This window comes from Schistocerca nitens, chromosome 3 (assembly GCF_023898315.1).
Source record: "Schistocerca nitens isolate TAMUIC-IGC-003100 chromosome 3, iqSchNite1.1, whole genome shotgun sequence".
NCBI classification, from domain to species: domain Eukaryota; kingdom Metazoa; phylum Arthropoda; class Insecta; order Orthoptera; family Acrididae; genus Schistocerca; species Schistocerca nitens.
This window is the reverse complement of record NC_064616.1, coordinates 549,026,051-549,052,162: the sequence shown is the minus strand read 5'-3', so window position 1 is coordinate 549,052,162 and position 26,112 is coordinate 549,026,051. Positions and strand designations below refer to the sequence as shown.

The window sequence follows — 26,112 nt, the reverse complement described above, 5'->3', positions numbered from 1 at the left end:
TCTGAGTGCTCCGAATGAGGCACAAGAACGAAAGAATCTGGTCGCAGTTTCTATTTTCGTTATTATTTGCTGGACATACAAAATTCAGTTCAATAGGAAGCTGAATATTGACACTTTCATCTTATCTCTGGGTATATTCGTGCAACTGTCGTACGGAGAGTATCAGTGAAAGTGATGATGAGATTCACAGCTGTCAGTTTCAAGATGGTTTATCCGTGGCTACTCTACATTGTCTTCAGCACATGCTGTGGTAATGGACGTATTAAGAAAATTACTGATTCGCTCACTCTAACTGAAAATATATGTCTTTTGCTGTGCCGTACGAAAATATACTCGCCGCCACAGTGGTGGATTCTTTGGTTAGCTCCGGGAAGAAATTGAGCAGACTATAACATATAAAATATTAGGTCACTTTATTACAATATAGATTCCAAGATTTACCTAATTTCGTAGGGTTCATTTCCACAGGAAAGTTCCGTGTAAATAAAACTGTCTCTGAATTTGAGAGTCTCACTTGATACAGGCACTTTTACAAGACTCTTCTCTTGAAGACTGACATAATATTCATATTAAGTTCCCCTAAGATATTTAATACACCACTGATGGCCTGTCTAAGACGATGCCATCGTCTTGATCGCTGACTACAAACTGGGCCATGTGTTCCTCTGCTCAGCCGTGAAAAGACGAGCCGTTGCGGTGGCGTGGAGAGAAGATCTACGAGGCGTGGCCACCCCGGTGTTTCTCATTCATCTGTGAGGCATGCAGCTACTATACTCTTTTGTGGTTTCGCACCGAGGAACCAACCTTACCTTGGCGCTCCGCTCTTCAGGCGACACCATATACAAACAGTGACACATTGGAGATAGAACGATCGCTATCAATTACTGTTATGAATTTCAGGGAGAGATAAATGTCTCACCAAAGAAGCTATCTAACTTAGGCGGCAAGCACAGTGACTGTTTACAGTACTAAGGTTTCTCAGCACAGTAAGTTTCCGGCTAGATTATCATAAATCACAGCGACACAATCTGACCATTCAGCTGCTATCACGACACGCAAAAAAATGAAGACAATCCTCGCAGTGGTCACCCGTGGCCAGTAACGTCGTCTTGTGAGTGCTATCTACAAATTACGGCATAGCTTCTAGGTACCATGAGGAGAATGTAACAGGAAAGTGGGAAGGGTGTGTCGACCCGCGCTGTAAGTAACCATCGTCACAAGACCATTACGAAGAAGCTACAGACCCTCAAGCACCATGGTACTCGAAGAAATGGAGAAGAGAACACCAGGAATGGAATCTGAATCGATAGTATCGGGCTGTCTACATCGCCGAATGGAGGTGGGAGAGTGTGGAGACGGCCTGGCATCATCCCAAAACTCAGGCATGTAGTATTACGCGTACACTGACAAGCTGAGTCAGTCATGTTTAGGACCTGTATCACTACTAATGAGACCCGCGTACGGCCATCCTGATTTAGGTATTCCGTGATTTTCCTAAATCGCTTCAGCCAAATGCCTTGATGGCTCCTTTGAAAGGGCACGGCCAGTTTCCTTCCTCATCCTTCCCTAATCCGAGCTTGTGCTCCAAACACTAATCTCCTCCACTACTGATATGGTCAACATGAGGGCTGAGCAGTATCGTGGCAAGACCCTACGACATATTTTCCAACCATGCCGAGAAAAATTTCAGCGATGGATTCGTCTTTCAACACGATAATGCACAAGCACACTGTGTTCACCATGCTAACACGTTTCTTCAAGAGGCATGTATCAATCGAATTGAGAAGTCTCTAGTATCTGCTGAAATTAAGGCTAGTGACCGTGTTTGGGACCAACTGAAACTTTCTCTGCGTCTTCGCAAGAATCGTACGCACACACTGGGTGATCTTAGAAGGGTCGCCATAGAAGACTGGGGCAGGCTTGAGACGCAAAGTCCCGAGTGCAGTGTCGACAGCACGTCAAGGAGGATCCACGTACGTTACAAGGGACGTGATGGAGCAACAAGGGTTTTAATGTTACCCAGCAGAAAATTTTGAGATCACAGGTGTGCGTTTTCCAATAGACTTCCGTTAGTTAATATACATACTTTGAAAAGATCTATTCATTCAGTCCCTGTTCCTCTTACATCTAAGCCCAAACACTTTCACAAGTACGCAGATGGCGTGAAACCTTTTTTTCAGCAATCAATTGATGTAAACGAATTTCATCATCTACAGTCATTGTGCATAATCCAGATTTTATTGGATATACTAAAAATGAGAAATGCACATTTTTCTCTTTCAGACAATGGACGACACACTGAAACGAGACCTTGACGATGTGGAGAAGAAAGTGGAAGAAACTGCTGCTCGGTTGAGAAATATTAGAATGGATCTCATCAGAAAAAAGGTACAAATAAACAGTCACATTTATTATTCGTTTGTCCTCCAAAAAAAGGTAACGATACAGTCTTTGGACAGTGTTTGATACAATGCTTGGGAAATTACAGGGCAGGAATACATGTTTATTTTGCTGTCGTCACAAGAACCTAAGAAACATCAGGTCTACTTGCGAGTACTTAGCTCTCACTTTCGTCCTGGAAATATGTAATTAGAATTTAGACAGATAAATTACAATACATTCCAGTTCCATAACCTCTACCATCAGTACATAGAATAACTTCTTTTTATACAAATGTTTAATGTTGCACAAGTGCCATGTTTTAGTAATTTGTCATTACCTAAATAATTCTTTCCAGTGAATGAGGGCTTTGAGAACTTCGAACAATGTTTGGAGATTGAAAACAATCAACTGTCATTTTGAAATATGTCGGTATGGCTTCTTGTTTATTAGTTCGAAGGATTTAAAATTAGTGGAGGCAGAGCTAACGCACGACGGAACAATATTATCGTTGCGATATAAGCTTCATAATTGCGGAATAATTTGAAATCATTTCAATGCATGATGTCTGTTCTTATACGCAGATCATTTAAATTAAATAGCCACTGTTCACTTTAAACCAATGTCCATAGGCATAAATTGAATTGCTCTCGTGTCCTTTACATGAGCTCTTCTTAGAGAAGTTAGTGGCAACGATAGTGCGTAGATATCTATATTTTTCAATACCCTAAAATTACAGTTATTATAACTAATGAAATACCTTTAATGAAGGTTTGTGTACAATGTAAACACAGAAATCCACGCTTCATCATTTTAGTTAGTTCCCATAGTTAAATATAGCAATACAAGTGATCCACTGTGCATTCACGAGACGTGAAAAGGAAGGAAGGCCACGGATGAATGCCCATCGTCGCCGAGGTTAATTAGAGTTGGGGAACAATCTCTAATGGTACAGGAGTAGGGAAATATACTGAACGTATTCTTCTCGAATATATCATACTGGTATTTGAATTCTGCGATACAGAGCCATCATGACCAAGCCCTAAGCACTTCTCCGTCCCGCTCGTTCACAAAAGGTAATCCTTCATATTTCTAGAAACAGTGCAGGCTGTATTCTGTACTAATCGAATTTACATAATCGATTTATCGGTTCTTTAATTCATCAATTTCTCTGGAAATCAATTAGGTTCTCTCGAAATGTTAGCAGAGGTACTGTTTACACTGAACTTCAAAGTTTCACCTTGCTTACATCTGCTGCTGGCAACAAAAAAGCATCTGAAGTGTGGAAGAAACGTGTCTATTACTTATACAGGGTTATTACAAATGATTGAAGCGATTTCACAGCTCTACAATAACGTTATTATTTGAGATATTTTCACAATGCTTTGCACACACATACAAAAACTCAAAAAGTTTTTTTAGGCATTCACAAATGTTCCATATGTGCCCCTTTAGTGATTCGGCAGACATCAAGCCGATAATCAAGTTCCTCCCACACTCGGCGCAGCATGTCCCCATCAATGAGTTCGAAAGCATCGTTGATGCGAGCTCGCAGTTCTGGCACGTTTCTTGGTAGGAGGAGGTTTAAACACTGAATCTTTCACATAACCCCACAGAAAGAAATCGCATGGGGTTAAGTCGGGAGAGCGTGGAGGCGATGACATGAATTGCTGATGATGATCTCCACCACGACCGATCCATCGGTTTTCCAATCTCCTGCCGAACATCATGATGGAAGTGCGGTGGAGCACCATCCTGTTGAAAGATGAAGTCGGCGCTGTCGGTCTCCAGTTGTGGCATGAGCCAATTTTCCAGCATGTCCAGATACACGTGTCCTGTAACGTTTTTTTCGCAGAAGAAAAAGGGGCCGTAAACTTTAAACCGTGAGATTGCACAAAACACGTTAACTTTTGGTGAACTGCGAATTTGCTGCACGAATGCGTGAGGATTCTCTACCGCCCAGATTCGCACATTGTGTCTGTTCACTTCACCATTCAGAAAAAATGTTGCTTCATCACTGAAAACAAGTTTCGCACTGAACGCATCCTCTTCCATGAGCTGTTGCAACCGCGCCGAAAATTCAAAGCGTTTGACTTTGTCATCGGGTGTCAGGGCTTGTAGCAATTGTAAACGGTAAGGGTTCTGCTTTAGCCTTTTCCGTAAGATTTTCCAAACCGTCGGCTGTGGTACGTTTAGCTCCCTGCTTGCTTTATTCGTTGACTTCCGCGGGCTACGCGTGAAACTTGCCCGCACGCGTTCAACCGTTTCTTCGCTCACTGCAGGCCGACCCGTTGATTTCCCCTTACAGAGGCATCCAGAAGCTTTAAACTGCGCATACCATCGCCGAATGGAGTTAGCAGTTGGTGGATCTATGTTGAACTTCGTCCTGAAGTGTCGTTGCACTGTTATGACTGACTCATGTGAGTGCATTTCAAGCACGACATTCGCTTTCTCGGCTCCTGTCGCCATTTTCTCTCAGTGCGCCCTCGAGCGCTCTGGCGGCAGAAACCTGAAGTGCGGTTTCAGCGGAACAAAACTTTGAGTTTTTCTACGTATCTGTAGTGTGTCGTGATTTATGAAATCGCTTCAATCATTTGTAATAGCCCTGTATATACTATGTGAAGAAAAGTACCTGGCTTCTCTTACGTCATATGAAATTCACCACAAAATGTAACGAGAGGCAGACCCACCAGTATAAAAGGAGGCGGAGAATACTGTGTTGTCAGCACAGATTATCTGTTGCTGTTAATGCTTCTCTTCTAGACAATCTTTAACAACAGGACGGGTCGATCAGGGGAGCTCAGTAACTTCGAACGTGGACTACTCTTTGGATGTCTCCTAAGAAACAAAACCTTCAGGAACAGATCAACCCTTGTACTGCTGCCCAAGAGTGCTGTTGGTGATGTGATTGTGAAGTGGAAACGAGAAGTAACAACCACAGTTAATTCAAGAACAAGCAGACCTCATGTGCTAGAGGACGTGGGCTGTCGAGCATTGCGGAGGGTGGTTGTAAAAAGACACATGTTATCAGCGGAAGGAATCAATGGTTAGTTTCAAACTGCTGTCAACAGTCCAGCTAGCACAATCACTGTGCATGGGGAATTAAAAAGAATAGGGTACGGTGGTGGAGGAGCTCCTCGTAAGCCACATATTTGTGTAGTCATGCTTGAGGTGGTGTGAAAGGGGACACCTCTGGGCAGTGGATGGTAGGAAACGAGTTATTTTGAGTGACGAATCACACCATACCATGTGGAAATCCGATGGAAGACTTTGTGTTTAGTGACTGCCGAGAGAACTTTACAAGCCATCATCTACAGCGCCAACACCGAAGTACAGATGAGGTGGTGTTAAGGTATGGTGACTTTCTTTTTGTGGCTAGTTGTGGTTTTATTATTGCTACGGAAAAATATGAAGACATTGCACAACACTGCGTACTGTGTACAGTAGAGAAACACTTCGGAGATGATGATTGTATTAGCATGACAATGCATCCAGTCATGATACGCATATGTGAGACAATGTTTTGTGGACAGTAATATTCCTGCAATGGCCTGGACTGCCGAGAGTCCCTACTGGAGCCCAGTGGAACTCCTATAGGATGAATTACAACATTGATTTCGCTCCTGAGTCCAGTGCCCAACATCACAACCCTCTCAAATTTCGTCTTTTGAGGATGGATGGGCTGTCATTCCTCCACATACATTCAGACACCTAACTGAAAGTGTCGCCAGCTAATTTAAAGCCTTCATAAAGGCAAAGGGTGGACACACCTAATATTAATGTCCACTAATTGTTGTCTGGACACATTTGCTGAGATAGTGTATGTTTTCCTTCAGTCACGAGTGAAGCAAATTTTACATCTTGGCGCGTACCAAAGGCAAATTAAGATGAAACGGAAACGAGACTTTTCACCAGCTTCGTACTTTTAGGTAACTTCTTTACTGGGACAGACTTATAAAACGGCTATGTCTTCAGTGTTAAAATATGTGTGAATTCCTGTGGGGCTAACTGCTGACGTCATCGGTCCCTAGACTTACACACTACTTAAACTAACTTACGCTAAAGACAACACACACACACCCATGCCCGAGGAAGGACTCGAAACTCCAGCGGGAGCTGAAGCCCGATTCGTGACATTGCGCCTCTAACCGCGCGGCCACTGGCTCTGTCTTGGGATGTCTATTTTTATACTTCAGTTTTCACAATTAAAATAGTTTCTAAGGCCACAATCGAGATACGTTAATTAAAGTCGCAAACTGTCGATGCCTATTAAGCAAGGTGAATATAACATTGACGACAGTGGCAGCTAAAATTCAAGTGTCAATACTTTTTTGAAACTTTTTTCACTTAGAAATAATGGCAACAATAGATCCAAATCCGAATACTTAGAATACTACAAAAATGAGTGATTAAGCGGTTAATCGAACTGAGGGACTGTATGCACAAAAACCTAGCAGCGGCCTCCTTTGCCAGACCGAAGTGGCGACTGCTACACCAAGCTTAATCACTGAAAATTCTTCAAGCTATGTTCAAACCTGAAAGTAGTAGCTTTTATGCGTCGTTATCACCATATCGTACAGTATCAGCATTTGTCGCAGTTTTAATGGCAGTACTATTGGTCTGTGGGAAATGGGTTTGTCACAAACGTGACATTTCAGTTAGCTCAGATCATAATGCTGGTGCAATACTGATGCGTGCCTGTAACTAATGGACGGACTATAACAGTGATTGGAGGGGACTGGACCACCGACGTGGCTATAACATGAAGTGACTCTCATCTTGTCCGCGTGGAAGTAACGGACAATGAAACTACGTCCACAGTGTTGGCTTAACGCTGGAGCACAGTGCCGGGTGTGGATCTATCTGTACACCCAGTTCGAGACTGTCAGCTATGGGCCGTACTGGTGGCAGAAATTACATTGCCTCTGCTCTCATTATGCAAAAACTCATAATTTTCAAACTGCAGCGGTATGTGAACGCCGTCACCGGCGTTCTGAGTAGCAAAATTATGTATTTCCGGAGCAATCTCGCTTCAGTCTGCCATACAGTGATGGCTGCGGATATCTTACGCGCTACCATAGTAATCGGAACTTGACAGTCCGTGTTTTTTAACGGCATAGCAGAGAAATTTCAAGGAAAATAGGATGATTGGATACAAAACGCTGTCTCGACTCTTACTTATTAAGGACATTCTGAATAGTAGCCAATATATATAGGAAGGTTTACTGCCCCAGATACTGAGTATACTTAAAATTAGTTATAATATTAACGACGTCGTTTCTTAATCAACTGTTGTAATTTTTCATAATATTAACAAATTCAGCAGATTGTAGTACCGAAGGTGCTTACACGAATGTTTTGAACCACAGTGCAGACAACGATACAACAAAAGGAGTGCTGCAGTATGTCTAATAAGTTAACCTCACAAATATAAAAAGGAGTTCTATGACAATCTATACGTAAGAGGCCAATGGATGACAGGCGGAAGACCGAAACGCGCAGTGCAGTGTGAACTTAAGAAATAATCAAGAGCCAATATACACTTCGCAATACAATTGAAAGATCACTTTTTCGAGAGCCCATAATTGTCTCCCAATAGAGAAGCATAACTCGGGCTCGGAACGCTTCCAACAGCAAGGTCCGACATAGGCCACAGTATTCCGAGGGTAGCGACTAAGTTACTCATGTGGGCAGTTGTTCTTGATCTGAATTCTGGAATATTTACTGCATCTGCTTTGGTGAAGAAATATCAAAATACTCTATTAAGTAACTTTGATTTAGTTACGCTATCATCAGTTGCCGTCATCGCGCAGTGAAGTTATTGATTGTGTGTTGCCGCTACGACTAGAATATCCTCCGATTTTCTCACAGATTTCGAGAAGGTTTAATTGTGAAAACTACTAAAATTATCTAGCACTGAAGTCTGCGCCAAATTTCGAACTTCTGTAAAACAACGTGGATCTTGGAGCTTTCATATTCTTTTAAATCCGGCATGCTTTTTTGATTGCTCCTGCAATAATGCCCTGACTTGTCTTCTGCACTAGGAAGGATCTCTTCCGTCTCATTAATTTACCTTATGTGAATCTCTCAGTTGCCGTCAACACTATTTCCTTGTATTTAAACCACATCTGGTTTCCTCTTACATAGTTAGGATAGAAGGGAGAGGGAGTGTGTCTTTAGAGGGCGTCAAGTGAATTTTTATCTGATATTTTAAGTAGATACATTTTGCGCTTAGTTTCGATGGATTTGGCTGTTATGGTATTCAGTCTTACCACAACAACTTTGTGGTCACTAATCTCTGCATCCGTCATAACGCTCTCTATTTCCTCAGAATTGTCTACTGCTAAGAAGTCAATTATTTTACTACAGTAATTTACGAATCGTGAGGGATCCTGAAATAATTGCTGAAAATAATTTTCATTAAATACATTTCTTACAATTTCCGAGCATGTTTTGCGCCTACCATTGGCGTTTAACATGTATTTTCGCCAACGCTCCAAAGGTAGATTGGACTAGCCGAATGAGGCAATGTTGTTGTTGAGACACAGGCTTCATATTGACGCGAAAATAGCCGAGTAGCACCGTGGTCTGGTAGTTATGATACAGAACTGCTGCATCGAGGGTCATGAGTTCAGAACTCACGGGAACAGGGCAGTTTTAATTTTTAGATTCGGTTCGAGTACTTTCTAGAAGTATCCACAAATGTCAAGAATCATTGTACTGGAATGTTCTGTAGCTGTATATATACTGTATGTGTTCTGGCCGCAGGCAGTTCACTCCGCCCCCCTGTATGTGCAAGTGCTGAATAAGGCTTCGTTAAGTGAAGTTAGTGTTCATCATTCATCTAATTACATCTTATTCTACGTGACATTATTCTGGTGGAGGTGCTTGGAACTTAACTTGTGATAGCGCACGTTAGCGACGACACAGTAACTCCCATCAGACCACGACAGAGCGGCCGTTTACGTGGCGAGAAACCCGAGTTCGAGCCATATTTCACAGATCGCAATCTATCGGAGACAGAAGAAGAAGAAGACGTTACGATGACAGCAACTGTGTGCCACCACATGAGACAGCATTTCGGGTTCTCTGGAGACGATGGCCAAGATCCAAACAAGTGGCTGAAGATATATGAGCGTATAGCCAAATTTAACAAATGGAATCACACCGTGTGTTTGGCTAATGTATTTTTTACTAGGAGGGCACTGCCAAGCAATGGTATGAGAACAACGAGGAGAAGTACTTAAGCTGGGAAGTATTCCAGGCGGAACTGCGCAAGTATTTCGGCGACACATAACGACAGAAGTGCAAGGCTGAAGATAAATTAAAGTGCAGGGCACAGCATCCAGGAGAAACTACAGCTTCTTACATTCTAGATGTCTTGGAGCTGTGTAAAATAGTGGATCCTAGAATGAAGGAGGAAGATAAGGTTGTGCAGCTCATGAAGGGTGTTGCTGAGGACATGTATCAAGCCCTACTCCTGAAGGAGGTTTCGACAGCAGACGACTTCATAAAATGGTGCCAGTATATCGAGACAATGCATCAAAAATGAATTACACCCAAGAAATTTGAACCGCTTAAAAATGTCGTATCGATGTATGTGATGGAGGAAGCAGCTGATTTCACAAGTATTCTTCGTCAGATAGTGAGAGAGGAAGTTCAGAAGGCACTTAGATTGCACGGCGAGCAAAAACACCGAGACACTTCAAGAGGTCATAACGGAGGAAATGGAACAGACATTGAATCCAATCTTTCGTCCATCATTTCGCTTTAAAACGGCGAAAAAGCCGGGAGCCAGATGAAGTTACGTTCATACAATGCCGCATGAGGAATCTGTTTGGGCACTGACGTCTGGAGGACACAGGATAACCAACCAGTATCTTTCCATTGCGGACGACCGTCACATGTGGTGCGCTATTGTCGAGAAAGGCGGCGGATATTTGATGACGTCCGCGCCAGAAGACAGCAGACCGATCTTAGACGACACCAACCCTGCGACGACGAAGATGAACGAGAAGACGTGGGTGCAGGACGACGTAGGTCACCATCGCCTCAAGCTAGCCGCTGGAGAGGACGCTCCCCAACACGCCGATCAAGGGCTCCAACGCCGTTTAGAAGCTCCAGCCGATCACCTAACCACCGTAACCTGGAAAACTAAAGGGTGCGACCTTCTTTGGAGGTGAGGCCGCCGAAGAGAAAAATCCTACACCGTCGATCACTGCCAAAATGATTAGAAACTACGTCGATATCCTCGTGGATGGCCGACCAGTTCAAGCTCTTGGGGACTCTGGAGCATCGTATTCAGTCATTTCGGAGAAGTACCGTCGCCAGTTGCAGAAAACCGTATTCATCGACAGCAAAACATCTCTCCTGAATGTGGCTAATGGAAAATAAGTAAAACCTACGGAAATGTGTACGATTCGTGTGGGTATAAGTGGCCATAAATAACCCATAGAATTCATCGTCTTACAAGAGTGTAGTCATGACGTCATTCTCGGATGGGACTTTTTGAAAGCTTCTCAGGCAATTATAGACTGTGGTCACACGAAGATTATGCTAGACAAGATGAGATACTATGGACAGGAAGATGAGCATCCGATAGTGTGGAGACTGTGTGTGCTGCATGAAGTGATCATTCCTGCAGTCAGCGCTAGAAAGGTAACTGTCATGTGTCATGCTATCCATCAACCCATGGATCTGGTAGTGGAATATAAGAGAAGCATGCCGCTGAAAAAAAAAAATTTGGTCATCCTAGCCTCTGCCGTCTCGTTTAAGAACGGATTCGGTGAATAGTGCATAGTTAACTGTCGCCAAGAACCACATATCCTGCCAAGACGCATGGTCGTAGCAAATGCTGAGCCGTTAATTGAAGAACAGCTGAGCCTCATGGACACCTGTGGGCCAAATTAGTGCTACCACTACGAGACAAGATACTCTACCTCGACTACCACCAAATCTTATTAAGGAACAACAGAAGAAGCTACTTGCCATTCTCCAAGAGTTCTCTGAATGCTTCAATCCACAGGTGAAGAGCAAATTAGACAAATCGACGGTGAAGCACCGGATTAGCATTGGGGACCATCAACCAATAAGTCAGAGAGCATACAGTGTGTCAGCAACGGAACGTCGAATAATTCGCGGCGAGGTAGAGAAAATGATGAAGAATGACATCATTTAGCTATTCCAGAGCCCATGGTCGTCACCAGTGGTCTTCGTCAGGAAGAAGAATGGCAGTTGGCACTTTTGTGTTGATTACAGGGACCTTAATAAGATAACTGAGACGATACACTAAATTGTCTGAAGGGGGCTAACTTTTTCTCAACGATGGACATGTTCTCGGGATACTGGCAAATCGAAGTAGATGAGGCTGATCGTGAGAAAACTGCATTCATCACCCCTGACAGCCTGTATGAGTTTAAGGTAATGACGTTTGGTTTGTGTAATCCATCGGCAACAATTTAGCTGATGATGGATAATCTCCTAAGTCACCTGAAGTGGATGATGTGTCTTTGTTATTTAGATGACATTATAGTGTTCTCAGAGACATTTGATGACGACATAAAAAGACTGAGGGCAGTTCTCAAGCGTCTCCAACAAGGCGGACTAAACCTTAATCCAAGAAAGTGTCTCTTTGGAGCAAAAGAAATAAAAATACTTGGACGCCTTGTGTCAAACTGAGGTGTGCGACCAGACCCAGAAGAGGTGTGATCTATAACGGAATTTACCGTTCCTCAAAGTATTAGAGATGTGAGAAGCTTCCTCGGATTATGTTCTTATTACCGTAGTTTTAACAAAGACTTTTCTATGAAAGACAGGCCACTCCAAGAGTTGTTAAAGGCCGATGCTACATTTATATAGGGTGGTTCTCAACAAGATTCTTTGAATGTGCGGCGAAAAGCTCTGACGACTGACCCTGTAGTTGCTCTGTATCGTATGATGAGAGAGCACCTACAGAACTACACACAGATGCCAGCGGGTATGGGATCGGTGCTGTTCTGGTGCAAATTTCGGACGGAAAAGAGAAGGTATTAGCCTATGCTTCTAGGACTCCTACAAAAGCCGAGAGAAACTACTCAACTACAGAAGGAGAATGTCTTGCTGTGATCTGGGGCATGTGCAGATTTCCACAGTATCTCTGTGAAAGGCTATTCACAGTTGTTACAGACCATCATTCACTTTGTGGGCTGACAGGTCTTAAGGATCCAACAGGACGAATCGCCAGGTGGGCACTACGTCTTCAAGAGTATGATGTTGCCATAGTGTACAAAAGTGGAAGAAAACATCAAGATGCCGACGGTCTTTCAAGAAGCCCTGTGCAAGACCATCAAGACTTTGATGAAGATAGTGACTGTCTCGCTGTACTCCAGGATCTCTCTGCTGAGCAGAAGAAGGACGCTAAGATATCTCAAATTATGCTTGCCTTAAATCGGTCAGAGGATGTGAAAGGACAATTTAAGGTAGATAATGGATTACTTTGCAAGAAAATCTTTGATCCGTTTGGGAAGAGATGGCTAACAGTGATTCCTAAACACATGCGCTTAGATGTTCTACAGAAATTACATGACACACCTGAGGCCGGACATTTAAGATTTATGAAGAACTACGTTGGAATCCGCAAGAGATTTTCCTGGCGAGGTCTATTTAGGAGTGTCCGTCACTATGTGTCGCAGTCTGGAGAGTGCCAGAGGAGAAAGGCAGATCCTCAGAAACCACCTGGCTGACTCATACCAACTCCAGCAGCCGAAACGCTTTTCCAGCTTGTTGGGATTAACTTTCTCGGACGATTTCCAACGTCTGCTAGTGGCAATAGATGGATTATTGTTTGCACTCATTATCTGACACGCTATGCCATTATAAAAGCCGTGAAAACAGCAGAAGCATCTGAGGTAGCCAAATTCATCGTGGAAGACATTGTATTAAAACATGGTGCCCCAAGGTCGTTAATTACGGATCGACGGAAAGTTTTTCAATCGAATCTTGTCACAGAGATAAACCGTCGATGCAAAGTTACTCATCACATGACGACTGCCTGCCATCCGCAAACTAACGGGCTTACTGAAAGCCTTAATAAGGCCTTGGCCGTCATGCTATCAATGTTTGTCAGTTTTGAGCAGAGCAAATGGTATGAGATGCTACCTTCCGTGACGTTTGCCTACAACACCGCCAAACAAAACACCACGGGATTTACGCCATTTTTCCTGGTGCATGTGCGTGAGGCGACTACAACGATGAACACTTTGTTTCAGTTACATCCTAATGACGTGCACGACGACTACATAGGCCAGGTGTTAATCAGAGCTGAGGAAGCTCGGCAGTTAGCTCGACTCCGCAAGCTGAATGCTCAAGAAAATGTCGCAATAGGTATGACGCGAGCCACCGCCCTGTTGTCCATCAATCCTTATTTGGTTTTCGATGGTTGTTGTAATTCACTTAGCTAAATGCCAGGATGGTTCCTTAAAAACGGCCACCACCGTACACCTCTCCTATCCTCGTATAGTGTCTGTCCTATCCTCAGAAAGCATGTTATGTATGCTGAGTGTTGTATGTTTTGAGCTATTGATTTGCAATGTATTACCTTGCAAATCCTATATCATTATGTGAAGATCCCTGAAAGACTAAAATTTAAAATAAGTTAACAAATAAATAACTCAGCTACAATTATAATAATTGTATGAGCCGGGTAAGTTTGGAAGTGGGTTGAGGATTTCATGCTTTGAAGGACACAGCCTAATATCTCAGGTGAAGGGTCGACCAGTGAAGGAGTGGTTTTATGTACGTCTCTGGAGAGTGTTTGGGGACCTTTGCTTTTCATGTTTTACAATATTGACCAGGTAGGCAATATTAATAGCATCCTCAGATTTTTTACAGCTGTTGCAGTTAACTATAATGATGTGTTATCTCAAAAATGCTGGACTCTTTTACTGTCAGATCTTGCTTAAGATTTCAAAATGGTGAGAAAACTTGGTAATTATTCATCAATGTAAGCTTTTGTACTTCAAAAACGTAAAAACTTAGGAGACTATCATATCAACTAGCCACAGTTGGAACCAGACAACTCATACAAATACCTGAATGTAACAATCTCTGGGATATGAAATGAAGTAAACATGTAGCTGTCAGATTTCGGATCATTGGTGGAATACTGGGAAAATTCAGTCAGTCTACAATGAATATTATCTAAAAAATCTAACATTTGGTACCATATGATGCACTTCAAAGTATTTTTCAGAATATGAATTTAGATATTGATGTAGTTTCGCGTAATAACACGTTGGACAAGCACTCTAGTACGAAATGTAATACGATTACCCACACTCAGCGGTAGCACTGTCACAGCTGCTATGTCACCAAAGCTACTATGAAAACTACCGTAGTCTACGCTTACTTACTGTAGTGTACGGTAGTCTATGGTAGTTTTACAATTCTGCTATAGAACCAATGAACAGACTGACAAGTATCATTTATGTGTGGTAAATATGGACTTCAAATTCTTTAAGGTATCATATACTTGGTCATATCCACATTTTTGTTTGATATAATTTTCAGATTACTGTTTTGTGCTTTTGTGAACATGCAGCGTGATTGATTACTGTGCGTCGTTAGAAAGTTGTTAATTTATTTTCTTTATAAATATATTCTAATCACCATACATCTACTCGTTCTTATCTTAAGTTCTGCACCTACAGAGCGTAACAGTCTATTTCGAGATCGCAAATGCGACATATCTTACGGCCTCGTGATGTTACGATACGCTCGTATAGCAGCCCTTTTTGTTACAAGGTAATCACGTATGTGTGAAATTCATGCAAATTTACAGGTAAATTTTAATTGTGATGGTACACCGTAACCTACATGAGCAGTTTTCAGCCTGTGTATAGTCGTACGCCTTTACCGACAGTCTGCGGTAGCAAGACTTTCTTTCTTTCGCGCGGACTTAGAGAGAATTGTAGCGCGAAAGTAACTGAGAAAGTCACGTAAAAGTAGTCTCACTCGACAGCGCATGTAGATGAGCATGGTGATAACAATTCTGTTATGGTGCTAAAATAAGTAATTAACTGTGGGCCCTTGTACTGGTACGTCACGGAATGGGACAAGCAACGCACTTCCGCATTTAGTTTGAATCATTTCGTTCTGGACGTTATTGATAGGCACTGAATATCTGCCGTGAAGCGTTCACAATGCCATGTACATCGAACTGTGAACTAAACCACAAGGATTAAACGCGAACGTATCAAATATGCGATGTATACATAACACGAATTTATTACCCTGATATCTGAAGTTCAATTGACTGGATATCGCGACGGCAAAATATCGTTAAGCTCACGAAAAATCTGCCATTATACTTTTATGATCTGGCTATGAGAGAGGTTCTAAAGTGCATACAATATCAGTATGTGAACAGCGCAACCAAGTAAAGTAAAATTTCAGAACAGAAATCAAATTCTACCACAACTGTGTTACTTTGAATAGTTGAACCGTTGACTTGTACTTGATCATTACTACATTTCTACAATCGGTAGTGCCACGGGTGAAGAAGCAGCAGAGTATAAAACTAGTGTAACTTAAGCCACGACGTAGAATGTTAACAACGTTTGTTTTATTTAGAAAACTTTAAGACTTTTCACATAAAAAAACCGGAGGCATTAATTTTCAGCATGTCTTCGTACCTGTCAGAGACTTCGACACTAGAGTTGTAAAACTACCATAGACTATCATAAGTAAGGGTAGACTACAGTAGTTTTCTTTGTAGATTAGGTCAGCTAAGGTCATACCCGCGTTACCGGCACGTTGGTTGTGTTGCGTACCTATCGGGTGCTACCTCATACCAATCGCTTTCCTTACGTGTGCGATCATTGCCTTACTAGATTCCCCTAAAAACTGTCTACAAACTGAGTGAAGGTATATAAAGGGCAGGGTAACATACGGAATAGTTTTATTCTACATAATGATCCCCCTGTCTGTCACTTAAGAATACACAGTATTTACAGCAAAACTGAAAGTATCACTGTTGAATTCGGGTTTTATTAGAAAATTGTTGATTTGTAAAGTGAAACAGAGGAATGTTGTAGTAAAAATAAATAAAAAATACAGATTCATCATGTAGCGCCAGAAAACCCAACTTCATCCACAAAAGTAAAATAAAAAACTAAAACAAATAAAAACAGAAATACACTGGCGGCAAAAAATTAGTACACCTGGAATGACGTCGTCGATTTTGATCCAATGACGATATATGCCAGCTGGGAAACAGTAGATGTACTGGTAACGGTTTCAACGTCGTCCACCAACGGATAGTGTAGTGACGTAGCTACTAGCGCGCCATCTCTGTCTACCCTTTAATAGGGAATGCTCACAGCCAAAAGGCTCAGCGTGGTGCAAACGTGTGAAAAAAGCATCATACCACGGCGAACCACTCGTGCTTCCTGCATCCAACTGGGCGAGACTGATAGGGGTCAACCTGTGGCCTTCCAAGTGGCGGGATGGTCATTCCGGAGAAGTGCCACACAAGCAGGACGTGCTGTGTTACTTATGCAATGATACTCAGTGGTCAGATGAATATTCTCACACCCGTAGACAAGGTTCTGGACGCCCACGCAGCACAGATGCCCAGGATCGTCGTATTGTAAGAGCATCAGTGGCAGATCGTACCGCTACGACAGCACAGATAAGAGGGCTTGTGAGACCAGACGTGTCAGCACGAACTGTTGCGTACACGTTATTGGCAGTAGCACTACGGGCACACACACCACTAGCCCGTCTTCCAGTCACGTCACAGAATCGACGTGCACGTCTCTACTGGTGCTAGGGGAACATTTGTAAGATGGAATGAGGCGCCGTGGTTCTCAGGGACGAAAGTAGATTCTGCCTGCACGCAAGTGATGGTCATTTGTTCGTACGACGTAGACATGGTGAGCGCAGTCTCGTAGAGGGCATTCGTCCTAGACACACTGGCCCCACCTCCTGCCTTATGGTTTGGGATGCGATAAGGTACAACTCTCTCTCACTTTTGGAGTTTCTGGTGGGGATGCTGACCAGCACTCGGTAATGGCAGGGTGTTGTTAGACCCGTTCTTTTGCCGTCTTGCAACAGAAAGGTGACGTGTTGTTCCTACAGGATAACGCTCACCCACACACTGCCCGTGAAACTCAACGTACTCTGCAAGTCGTGTAGCAACTTCACTGGCCAGCATGATCTTCAGACTTCTCTCCAATCGAGCACGTGTGGGATATGGTGGAACGAGAAGTGACTAGTGCGATTCGCCATCAACAACTCTTACAGAACCACGTGGACAGGTCCAGCAGGACTAGCGTATCGTATCTCAGGAGAGTATTCACCATCTGTAGGATCGAATGGATGTCAGAGTCAGCTCCCGCATTGCGGCCATAGGAGGCTACACCACGTACTAATGTGGGTGTATCAGCATGAGTCGATATTTGGTACCCCAGAACCGCTTGTGCCATTGATCTGTAAAAGTTATCATTTCATGTTCTCCACAAGCACTGTTGCAACGATAAACCTTGACTGAATTGGAAATCTCTAAAATGGTGTAATAATTTTTTCCGGTGTTGTATATCAAAATATTTCGTCGAACTTATATAAATCATGTTTCTGTTATTTATAAACAGCTTTCGCGTCTATCAATAGAAACAGGAAATGTTGCCTTTGATCATGTTGTACATTCGTTTGAGTTCAAAATAACAAAAATAATTACATATACACTCCTGGAAATTGAAATAAGAACACCGTGAATTCATTGTCCCAGGAAGGGGAAACTTTATTGACACATTCCTGGGGTCAGATACATCACATGATCACTCCGACAGAACCACAGGCACACAGACACAGGCAACAGAGCATGCATAATGTCGGCACTAGTACAGTGTATATCCACCTTTCGCAGCAATGCAGGCTGCTATTCTCCCATGGAGACGATCGTAGAGATGCTGGATGTAGTCCTGTGGAACGGCTTGCCATGCCATTTCCACCTGGCGCCTCAGTTGGACCAGCGTTCGTGCTGGACGTGCAGACCGCGTGAGACGACGCTTCATCCAGTCCCAAACATGCTCAATGGGGGACAGATCCGGAGATCTTGCTGGCCAGGGTAGTTGACTTACACCTTCTAGAGCACGTTGGGTGGCACGGGATACATGCGGACGTGCATTGTCCTATTGGAACAGCAAGTTCCCTTGCCGGTCTAGGAATGGTAGAACGATGGGTTCGATGACGGTTTGGATGTACCGTGCACTATTCAGTGTCCCCTCGACGATCACCAGTGGTGTACGGCCAGTGTAGGAGATCGCTCCCCACACCATGATGCCGGGTGTTGGCCCTGTGTGCCTCGGTCGTATGCAGTCCTGATTGTGGCGCTCACCTGCACGGCGCCAAACACGCATACGACCATCATTGGCACCAAGGCAGAAGCGACTCTCATCGCTGAAGACGACACGTCTCCATTCGTCCCTCCATTCACGCCTGTCGCGACACCACTGGAGGCGGGCTGCACGATGTTGGGGCGTGAGCGGAAGACGGCCTAACGGTGTGCGGGACCGTAGCCCAGCTTCATGGAGACGGTTGCGAATGGTCCTCGCCGATACCCCAGGAGCAACAGTGTCCCTAATTTGCTGGGAAGTGGCGGTGCGGTCCCCTACGGCACTGCGTAGGATCCTACGGTCTTGGCGTGCATCCGTGCGTCGCTGCGGTCCGGTCCCAGGTCGACGGGCACGTGCACCTTCCGCCGACCACTGGCGACAACATTGATGTACTGTGGAGACCTCACGCCCCACGTGTTGAGCAATTCGGCGGTACGTCCACCCGGCCTCCCGCATGCCCACTATACGCCCTCGCTCAAAGTCCGTCAACTGCACATACGGTTCACGTCCACGCTGTCGCGGCATGCTACCAGTGTTAAAGACTGCGATGGAGCTCCGTATGCCACGGCAAACTGGCTGACACTGACGGCGGTGGTGCACAAATGCTGCGCAGCTAGCGCCATTCGACGGCCAACACCGCGGTTCCTGGTGTGTCCGCTGTGCCGTGCGTGTGATCATTGCTTGTACAGCCCTCTCGCAGTGTCCGGAGCAAGTATGGTGGGTCTGACACACCGGTGTCAATGTGTTCTTTTTTCCATTTCCAGGAGTGTATTTTTATGTTTCTGCATGTAAAGGGCACTTGCGCCAAGAGTAGTTGCTTTCGTTGCAAAAGAGCACTCACATGAACAACAAATTTTTATAACTTATAAAACGCGATATATAAACTCAAACGATATAAAATGCACACTGGACTAACAGTGGGTGGTGTGCTCCTATACTTATATGCCAAACAAGCAACCAAACAAGCAAGGAGAAATCCTCGGGTCCCAGATTCTCTCTTACACGTTCGTTTATATGTTTGTTTCCCCACCAATACTCTACATCTACATCTACATCCATAAATAATACTACTGGTAATCCCACCATTTACAACTTACGAGCTGTAGTTCTGGAGTTTAGGCAGAGCGCAACTCTATTCGATACCCATTCAGCTGAGTGGTACCTCGTGGCTGCTGTAGCGCGTGAAGGCAGGCAGCCCCACAAAAGGAAGTCTAAGGGTTTGCCTACCCTCAGCAATTAGAACATCTGTAAGGCTCCACTCGGCTGAATCGCTGTTGAAGTCTCTGACAGGCATATTTTTAACGTGGTCAACAAAGGTGCATAGGTGGCACCGGAAGAGTTGTCTAACTGGGGTTCTTAGAGGGACCCTTTGCCATTTTATTCACACAAATATCAATATTTTACCCCTCTATGATTACACCGTAGGAGGGCGCGAAACGGAAGGGCTGCAAAAGTGTAAAGTCCCTTTGCTGCTTCGGACCACGTTCAAACATTTTCGAACGATTTAAAACGGTCCACAGTGGTTCCACCCTCTATACAAGAGAGAAAATTGTAGTCGCACTACATTTCAAAGGGGTGCAATCACGTTCAACGGGGCTGCAACACCACTATGTCCTTAGAGAATGTTTAGATCGTCTGAGTGTGTCAGCAGCTTTGAACGTTGTCAAGAACGTCATCTTGTTGTTCATCGCACTGTGAACTGTCGTTCTAGACCGCGAAGTTTGTGGGAATCAACGCCATTTCTGGCGGGCTTTCCTTATCGATTTTGAGCGGCGGTCAGTCTGTAATGATTACCTAGGCAACCAATACAAAAGAGACTTAATTTCAATCCTTGGTGTCGTGGTTCTAACTTCCAGCGCAGTAGCGTCAAGAGAAGAGTGTAGTGTGGGTAAGGTGGAGTGTGATGACCTTCCCATCGTGTGACACGTCCACAGTGGCGTAGGGCTGAAATATGATGAAGCTTGCTGCCAACGTGACATCGCTAACCCCCATTACACCTTACATGATTTCTTTGAGCTGTGGCCTCCCTTCGCATGTTTCGACACATTGCTGCTGGAAGTGACGGAGAGCCCGAAGGTGAAGTCGCAGGGCGCCACGCTTTTGAACCAATGCAGAGGAGGGTTGTAGGCACCTTTAAGTCAAATTTCAAACTTACGCATCGCACTGGGAGACAATTACGAGGTTTCGAAGAAATGATACTTTTTTACCGATAAACCGCAGCCTCGATAGGCCACGACCCTGCCGCTACTGAATCCGGAAACATGCTGCTGAATGTTTCTCCTACTTAAACGAGGCGTAGCACGATCTTTTCACAAACAATTAGCATTCGAATGTGATTTCTGAATGAGAAACCCGCAGCGGAAATTTTCATTCTATACTGAATGTCGATGGTGTTCTCCTAACAACGAAGGCTATTCGGAAAGTAAGTAACAATGGGTTGGGAAAAAAATTCGATGAAGCTTTGCACAGATGTGTTGGGCAGTGTCTCTTAGTATGACGGTATATAGAGTCACTTCACTCTTCTCAATAGTGAGTGCACAGTGAGCTCGTGAAGATGCCTCGAAAGCAGTGTCTCCCGCCAAGTATTGTTGCCTGCCGACAAATTTCGCCTGATTTCATGCAAACCCACGTAACGTAACTGTCATGCAGTTCCTTCTTCGTGACAGATCTCAGCCGCTCATTGCAGGGGCAATGAGGATAACTCTGCAGCGTTTTCGATGGGAAGTTTTTGATCATCAGCCTTACATCCCGGACTCGGTACCCTCTGCTTTCCATCTCTGCTCGGATGAACCGCTGGCTATGAAGACAACATTTTGCCACAGACAGCGCACTGCAGTCCAGCGTAGTTTTGTCGTGAAGCACAGGAGGTTGCTTCTATGACGAGGGTGTAGGGAAGCTGGTACAACGCTACGACAGATGTCAAAGTCGGAGAGGTGATTATGTAGAGAAGCACCTAGAAGGTGTAACTACCTGTTGCGAATAAAATAGTTTTAATTTTCGCTGTGGTTTCCGTTTCGAGGCTGATCGTTCCTTACTTCGCGAAAAGCCCTCGGACTTTGTGCAGTTGGGCCTAAATGCCACTCATTTTCATATCCAAGCCTACATATCACACCTATTTAACGGTTTTGCATCTCGCAGTAGTTATTATGGTTCTTGGCCGATACCCAGGTTTTATCACAAAGGCTACAAATCTAATTTTCTCCCGCACTATTAGTCACTTTTTCCCATTTATAGTTCGAACTTCTGATTATACAGATCTTTAAGAACGTCTGAATATCGTATCCTGACATACTAGATTGTTTCATTACTAAGTTTTATATACTGCGAACACACATTACAATGATTCTTTATTCGTTGTACCATAATATGTCCTTTCCTTAATATGCTTTTACTTCTTTACGATTCAACATGTTGAGTGAGTGAGTGAGTGCATGTGTGCGTGCGTGCGCGCGCGCGCGTGTGTGTGTTTGTGTGTGTGTGTGTGTGTGTGTGTGTGTGTGTGTGTCTGATACGTCAGGTATAAATATTCAGTTGATATTTGACGTTCCGCAGTGTATTGTAGAAAAAGGCTCGTTTTCCTTCAAATTTTCATAGTCATAGTAGCATAGATTCAGTTTTCCTAGCTACAATTCCTCAAAAATCTTATCTGATGTAGCTAGCATCTTAGTTGCTCTTAAAAATATAGGCGGTAATTGTAAACAACGGGAGCAAACTTTGGTAACCGATTTCTGAGAAGATATTTAACAAAAATAATCTAGTGAAAACCATCTGAATAAAAGGCCTGTAGCACGGAATCCGTACATTTCCAGACAAACTTAAACTGAACCTCATTGTTCCATATTTTTCTCGTGGAACTACTCCTTCTCTTAGTTACCTCTATATAGTTGCTAAATTCATTCTGCACTCAAGTAGTCTCCATATTTGCACATAAACAGTGACAAGAGAACATCATAAAATACACTAAGGTGACAAAAGTCATGGGATACCACCTGATATCGTGTTGGACCTACTTTTACCCTGCGGGATGCAGCAACACGACATGGCGTGGACTCAAAAACTCGTTGAAAGTCGCCTGCAGAAATTCTGGGCCATGCTGCGTCTATAACTGCACATAATTGCGAAAGAGTTGCTGGTGCAAGATTTTGAACACAAACTGACCTCTCGGTTATGTCCCACAAATGTTCGATAGGACCCATGTCGAGTAATCTGGATGGCCAGCTCATTCGCTCGAATTGTCCAGAATGTTCTTCAAACCAATCGTCAGCAACTGAGACCTGGTGACGCGGCGCATTGTCCTTCATAAAAATTCCACCGTTGTTTGGGAACATAAAAACCATGAATGGCTGCAAGTGGTCTTTAAGTCACCGAACATAACCCTTTCCAGTGAATGATCGGTTCAGTTGGACCAGAGGACCCAGTCCACACCATTACGGAGCCACCAACAGCTAGCACAGTGTCTTGTAGACAACCTGGGTCCACGGTTTCGTAGGGTCTGCGCCACACTCCAACCCTACCATCAGCTCTTACCTGCTGAAATAGGGATTCATCTGACCAGGCCACATTTTTCCAGACGTCTAGGGTCCAACTGATATGGTCATGCGCCCAGGTAAGGCACTGCAGGTGAGGTCGTGCTGTTAGCAAAGGCACTCGCGTCGGTCGTCTGTTGCCATAGCCCATTAACAGCAAATTGCGCCGCACTGTCGTAACGGATATGTTCGTCATGTTTCCCACATTAGTTTCTACGGTTTTTTCACGCAATGTTGCTTGTCTGTTAGCACTGACGACTCTACGCAAACGCAGCTATTCTCGGTCGTTAAGTGAAGACCGTCGGCCACTGCGTTGTCCTTGATGTAAAGTAATGCCTGAAATATGGTTATCTCGGCACACTCTTGTCACTGTGGGTCTCCGAATATTGAATTCCGTAACTGTTTCGGAAATGGAATGTCCCGTGGGTCCATCTCCTACTACCATTCCGCGTTCAAAGTCTGTTAATTCCCGTCGTGCGGCCATAATCACGTCGGAAACCTTTTCACACGAAGCGCGTGAGTAGAAACGGCAGTTCTGCGAATGTATTGCCCTTTATATCTTGTGTACGCGATCCTCCCGCCACCAGTATCTATGCATATCGCTATCCCATGATTTTTGTCACTTCAGTGTGTCAGCTCACATTACGAAATTCCAGCTTTAATGGTCATGTCACCTGCTCGGATGGTTACGCATTTCAGAGGAGTCTGGGTTCATTTATCATGTATACTTCATTTTAAACTATTAAAATGAAGGGAATATGTGAGAACTGTAGCAGTGTGTTAAGTAGTGTAATTACGGTTTTTCCAGCACAAAATGGTTTCAGTGGGGACACTGCCATAGTGAGATCACCTGAAAAGTCATAAACCCCCCTCCTAGAATTCCAAGACATACAGAGGAAACGTTTTGACAAAGGAACATGTAGGGAAACAGGTGTCTTGGGATTGGAGGAAGCATAGAAAGAAATGCCGGTAATTGTGGCAGACAGAGGAGAGAAGGATGGCCGAAGTGTCAGCCGCTGAACACACCGCGAGAAATAGAATACAGTCTGTGAGTTCTATTGTGAGTTCTAATAGTAACTTTCTTAGTTGTCAGCGTGTGAAAAGCGTCAGAAAATGCAAGTATGTTAGCCAAGGTCGAGTTGTAGGCGGTCAACCACAGTAGGTGTAGGAGATGCGACCGAGATAGTACTACCGACTATTACTTTTAAACTGACATTCATGAGAACCAACATTCTTCTCGGTACATACCAAGAGTATTATGCAGAATTTCAGTGGTATCAGTTTGCACTTGGTTATAAAACAAACATTGGAGTGAGATAAAACACCATAACACATGGTGTACAGGGTGGTCAGAAACAGAAGCTTGTCCGGGTGTTGCAGGGCAGGTTGTGCTGAAAAACAATTGTTAGGAAAAAATTCGATACGTTGCCCCGTTTCCAAGTCAGTTAGCATTAAAGTTAGCCAGTCAGGCCGTTGTACGCGCAAATTCAAGCGTCCCGCAATTAGCAGTTAGTGTTACTTGTTCTCACAGCGTAGATGATAGCCAACATACTGCTCGGCCTTTAGCTTGGGTTCGATCCTTACTACCATCCCTTGTCCAGTTTTGTATCGTTCTCTTGTTCTATTTTAGGAAACCAAACGAAGTACACGTTTGGTGATACCGTCTCTGGCGGACCGCTTGAATTTACGCACGTATTTGCCTGATGGTCTAAATTTAATGATAATTAACACAGAAACGGCGCAACGTATCGAATTTTTTATTTTGTTAATAGTCATTTCTCAGCACAACCTACCCTGCAACACTCTCGCAAGCTTTTCTCACTGTTTCTGACAACCCTGTATAAGGTAAATAAAATCCTGAAGAATGTATACAATTTGTAAGTATATGATAAGTTATCATTCACGCAAAGAAAAAAAAATAGAATAAATTCCAGCTTTGTCGAAATGAGAGTAGATAAGTTCATGGATTATTTAACAAACACAAACATATTGGGAATGAATATCGGTTGTTATTCTTTACACCTAAAGGCACTAGCAAAAAGAATCTCATCGGTGTTTTAAGTATGTAGACGTCATGTCATCAGTAGGTAAAAACTGCTGTCTCTCAGTTACATATGACTCCTATTTACTACATATCCTTACTTACAGAATCGATTTTGAGGACTTATAGTCACAATACAGGGGCACAATTTTCATACTACGACAGGAGCTGATAGAATAAATTCTTTACTCTTGACATAGTTTAAGAATCGAACTAACACTCTCAGTAGACCTACTAACCCATTCTGCACATTAAAAAATTCCAGTGAGATAAGATATTTTTGTTATCTCTGTGATGAAAATTGGAGACAAGTTAAAACTAGTGCCCTAATTGGACTCTAGCACAGATTTCTCCCTTTCAATGAAGATACCGTGGAAAGCTGGATGTGAGTTGAAACTTTGAGCTGGTCCTTGAGGCATACACAGAAAGTGCAGTTAATAGCCTACAGCACGTGAAAGTGTTCCTCTTCTGGGCCTCATTTTTAACTTCTCACAAATGCGCAAAACATTATTAATTTTATAGCTCTGTCCATGAGTGTGGGACAATATACAGAGTAACTCATATGTACCAAGAAAAAATAACAAAATACTAAAAGAAAAAACCTTTCTACTAGTGAATAAAACTGTTCCATGTAGTATCCAAGGAAAAGAAAGCTATGACTAAAACTACTATACATACTTGAAAAAGTTGAAAGTAGTGGTACAAGTAAGTATACAGTTATATTAGTAATTTCATGAAGTGGTATTAATTATCTTTGTGTGTCATTTGACCTGAACTGTATATTTTCCTGTGC

General features: G+C 43.5%; 1 protein-coding gene across 1 annotated transcript in view; it reads left to right on the top strand.

The window, feature by feature from the left end:
* Positions 1-26,112, top strand: part of LOC126249329 (uncharacterized) — a 462,872-nt gene that overhangs the window by 357,591 nt on the left and 79,169 nt on the right. The window contains exon 7 of the mRNA XM_049950984.1: positions 2,284-2,388. Coding sequence (XP_049806941.1) covers positions 2,284-2,388 — 105 coding nt within the window. The remainder of the gene's footprint in view (positions 1-2,283; positions 2,389-26,112) is intronic.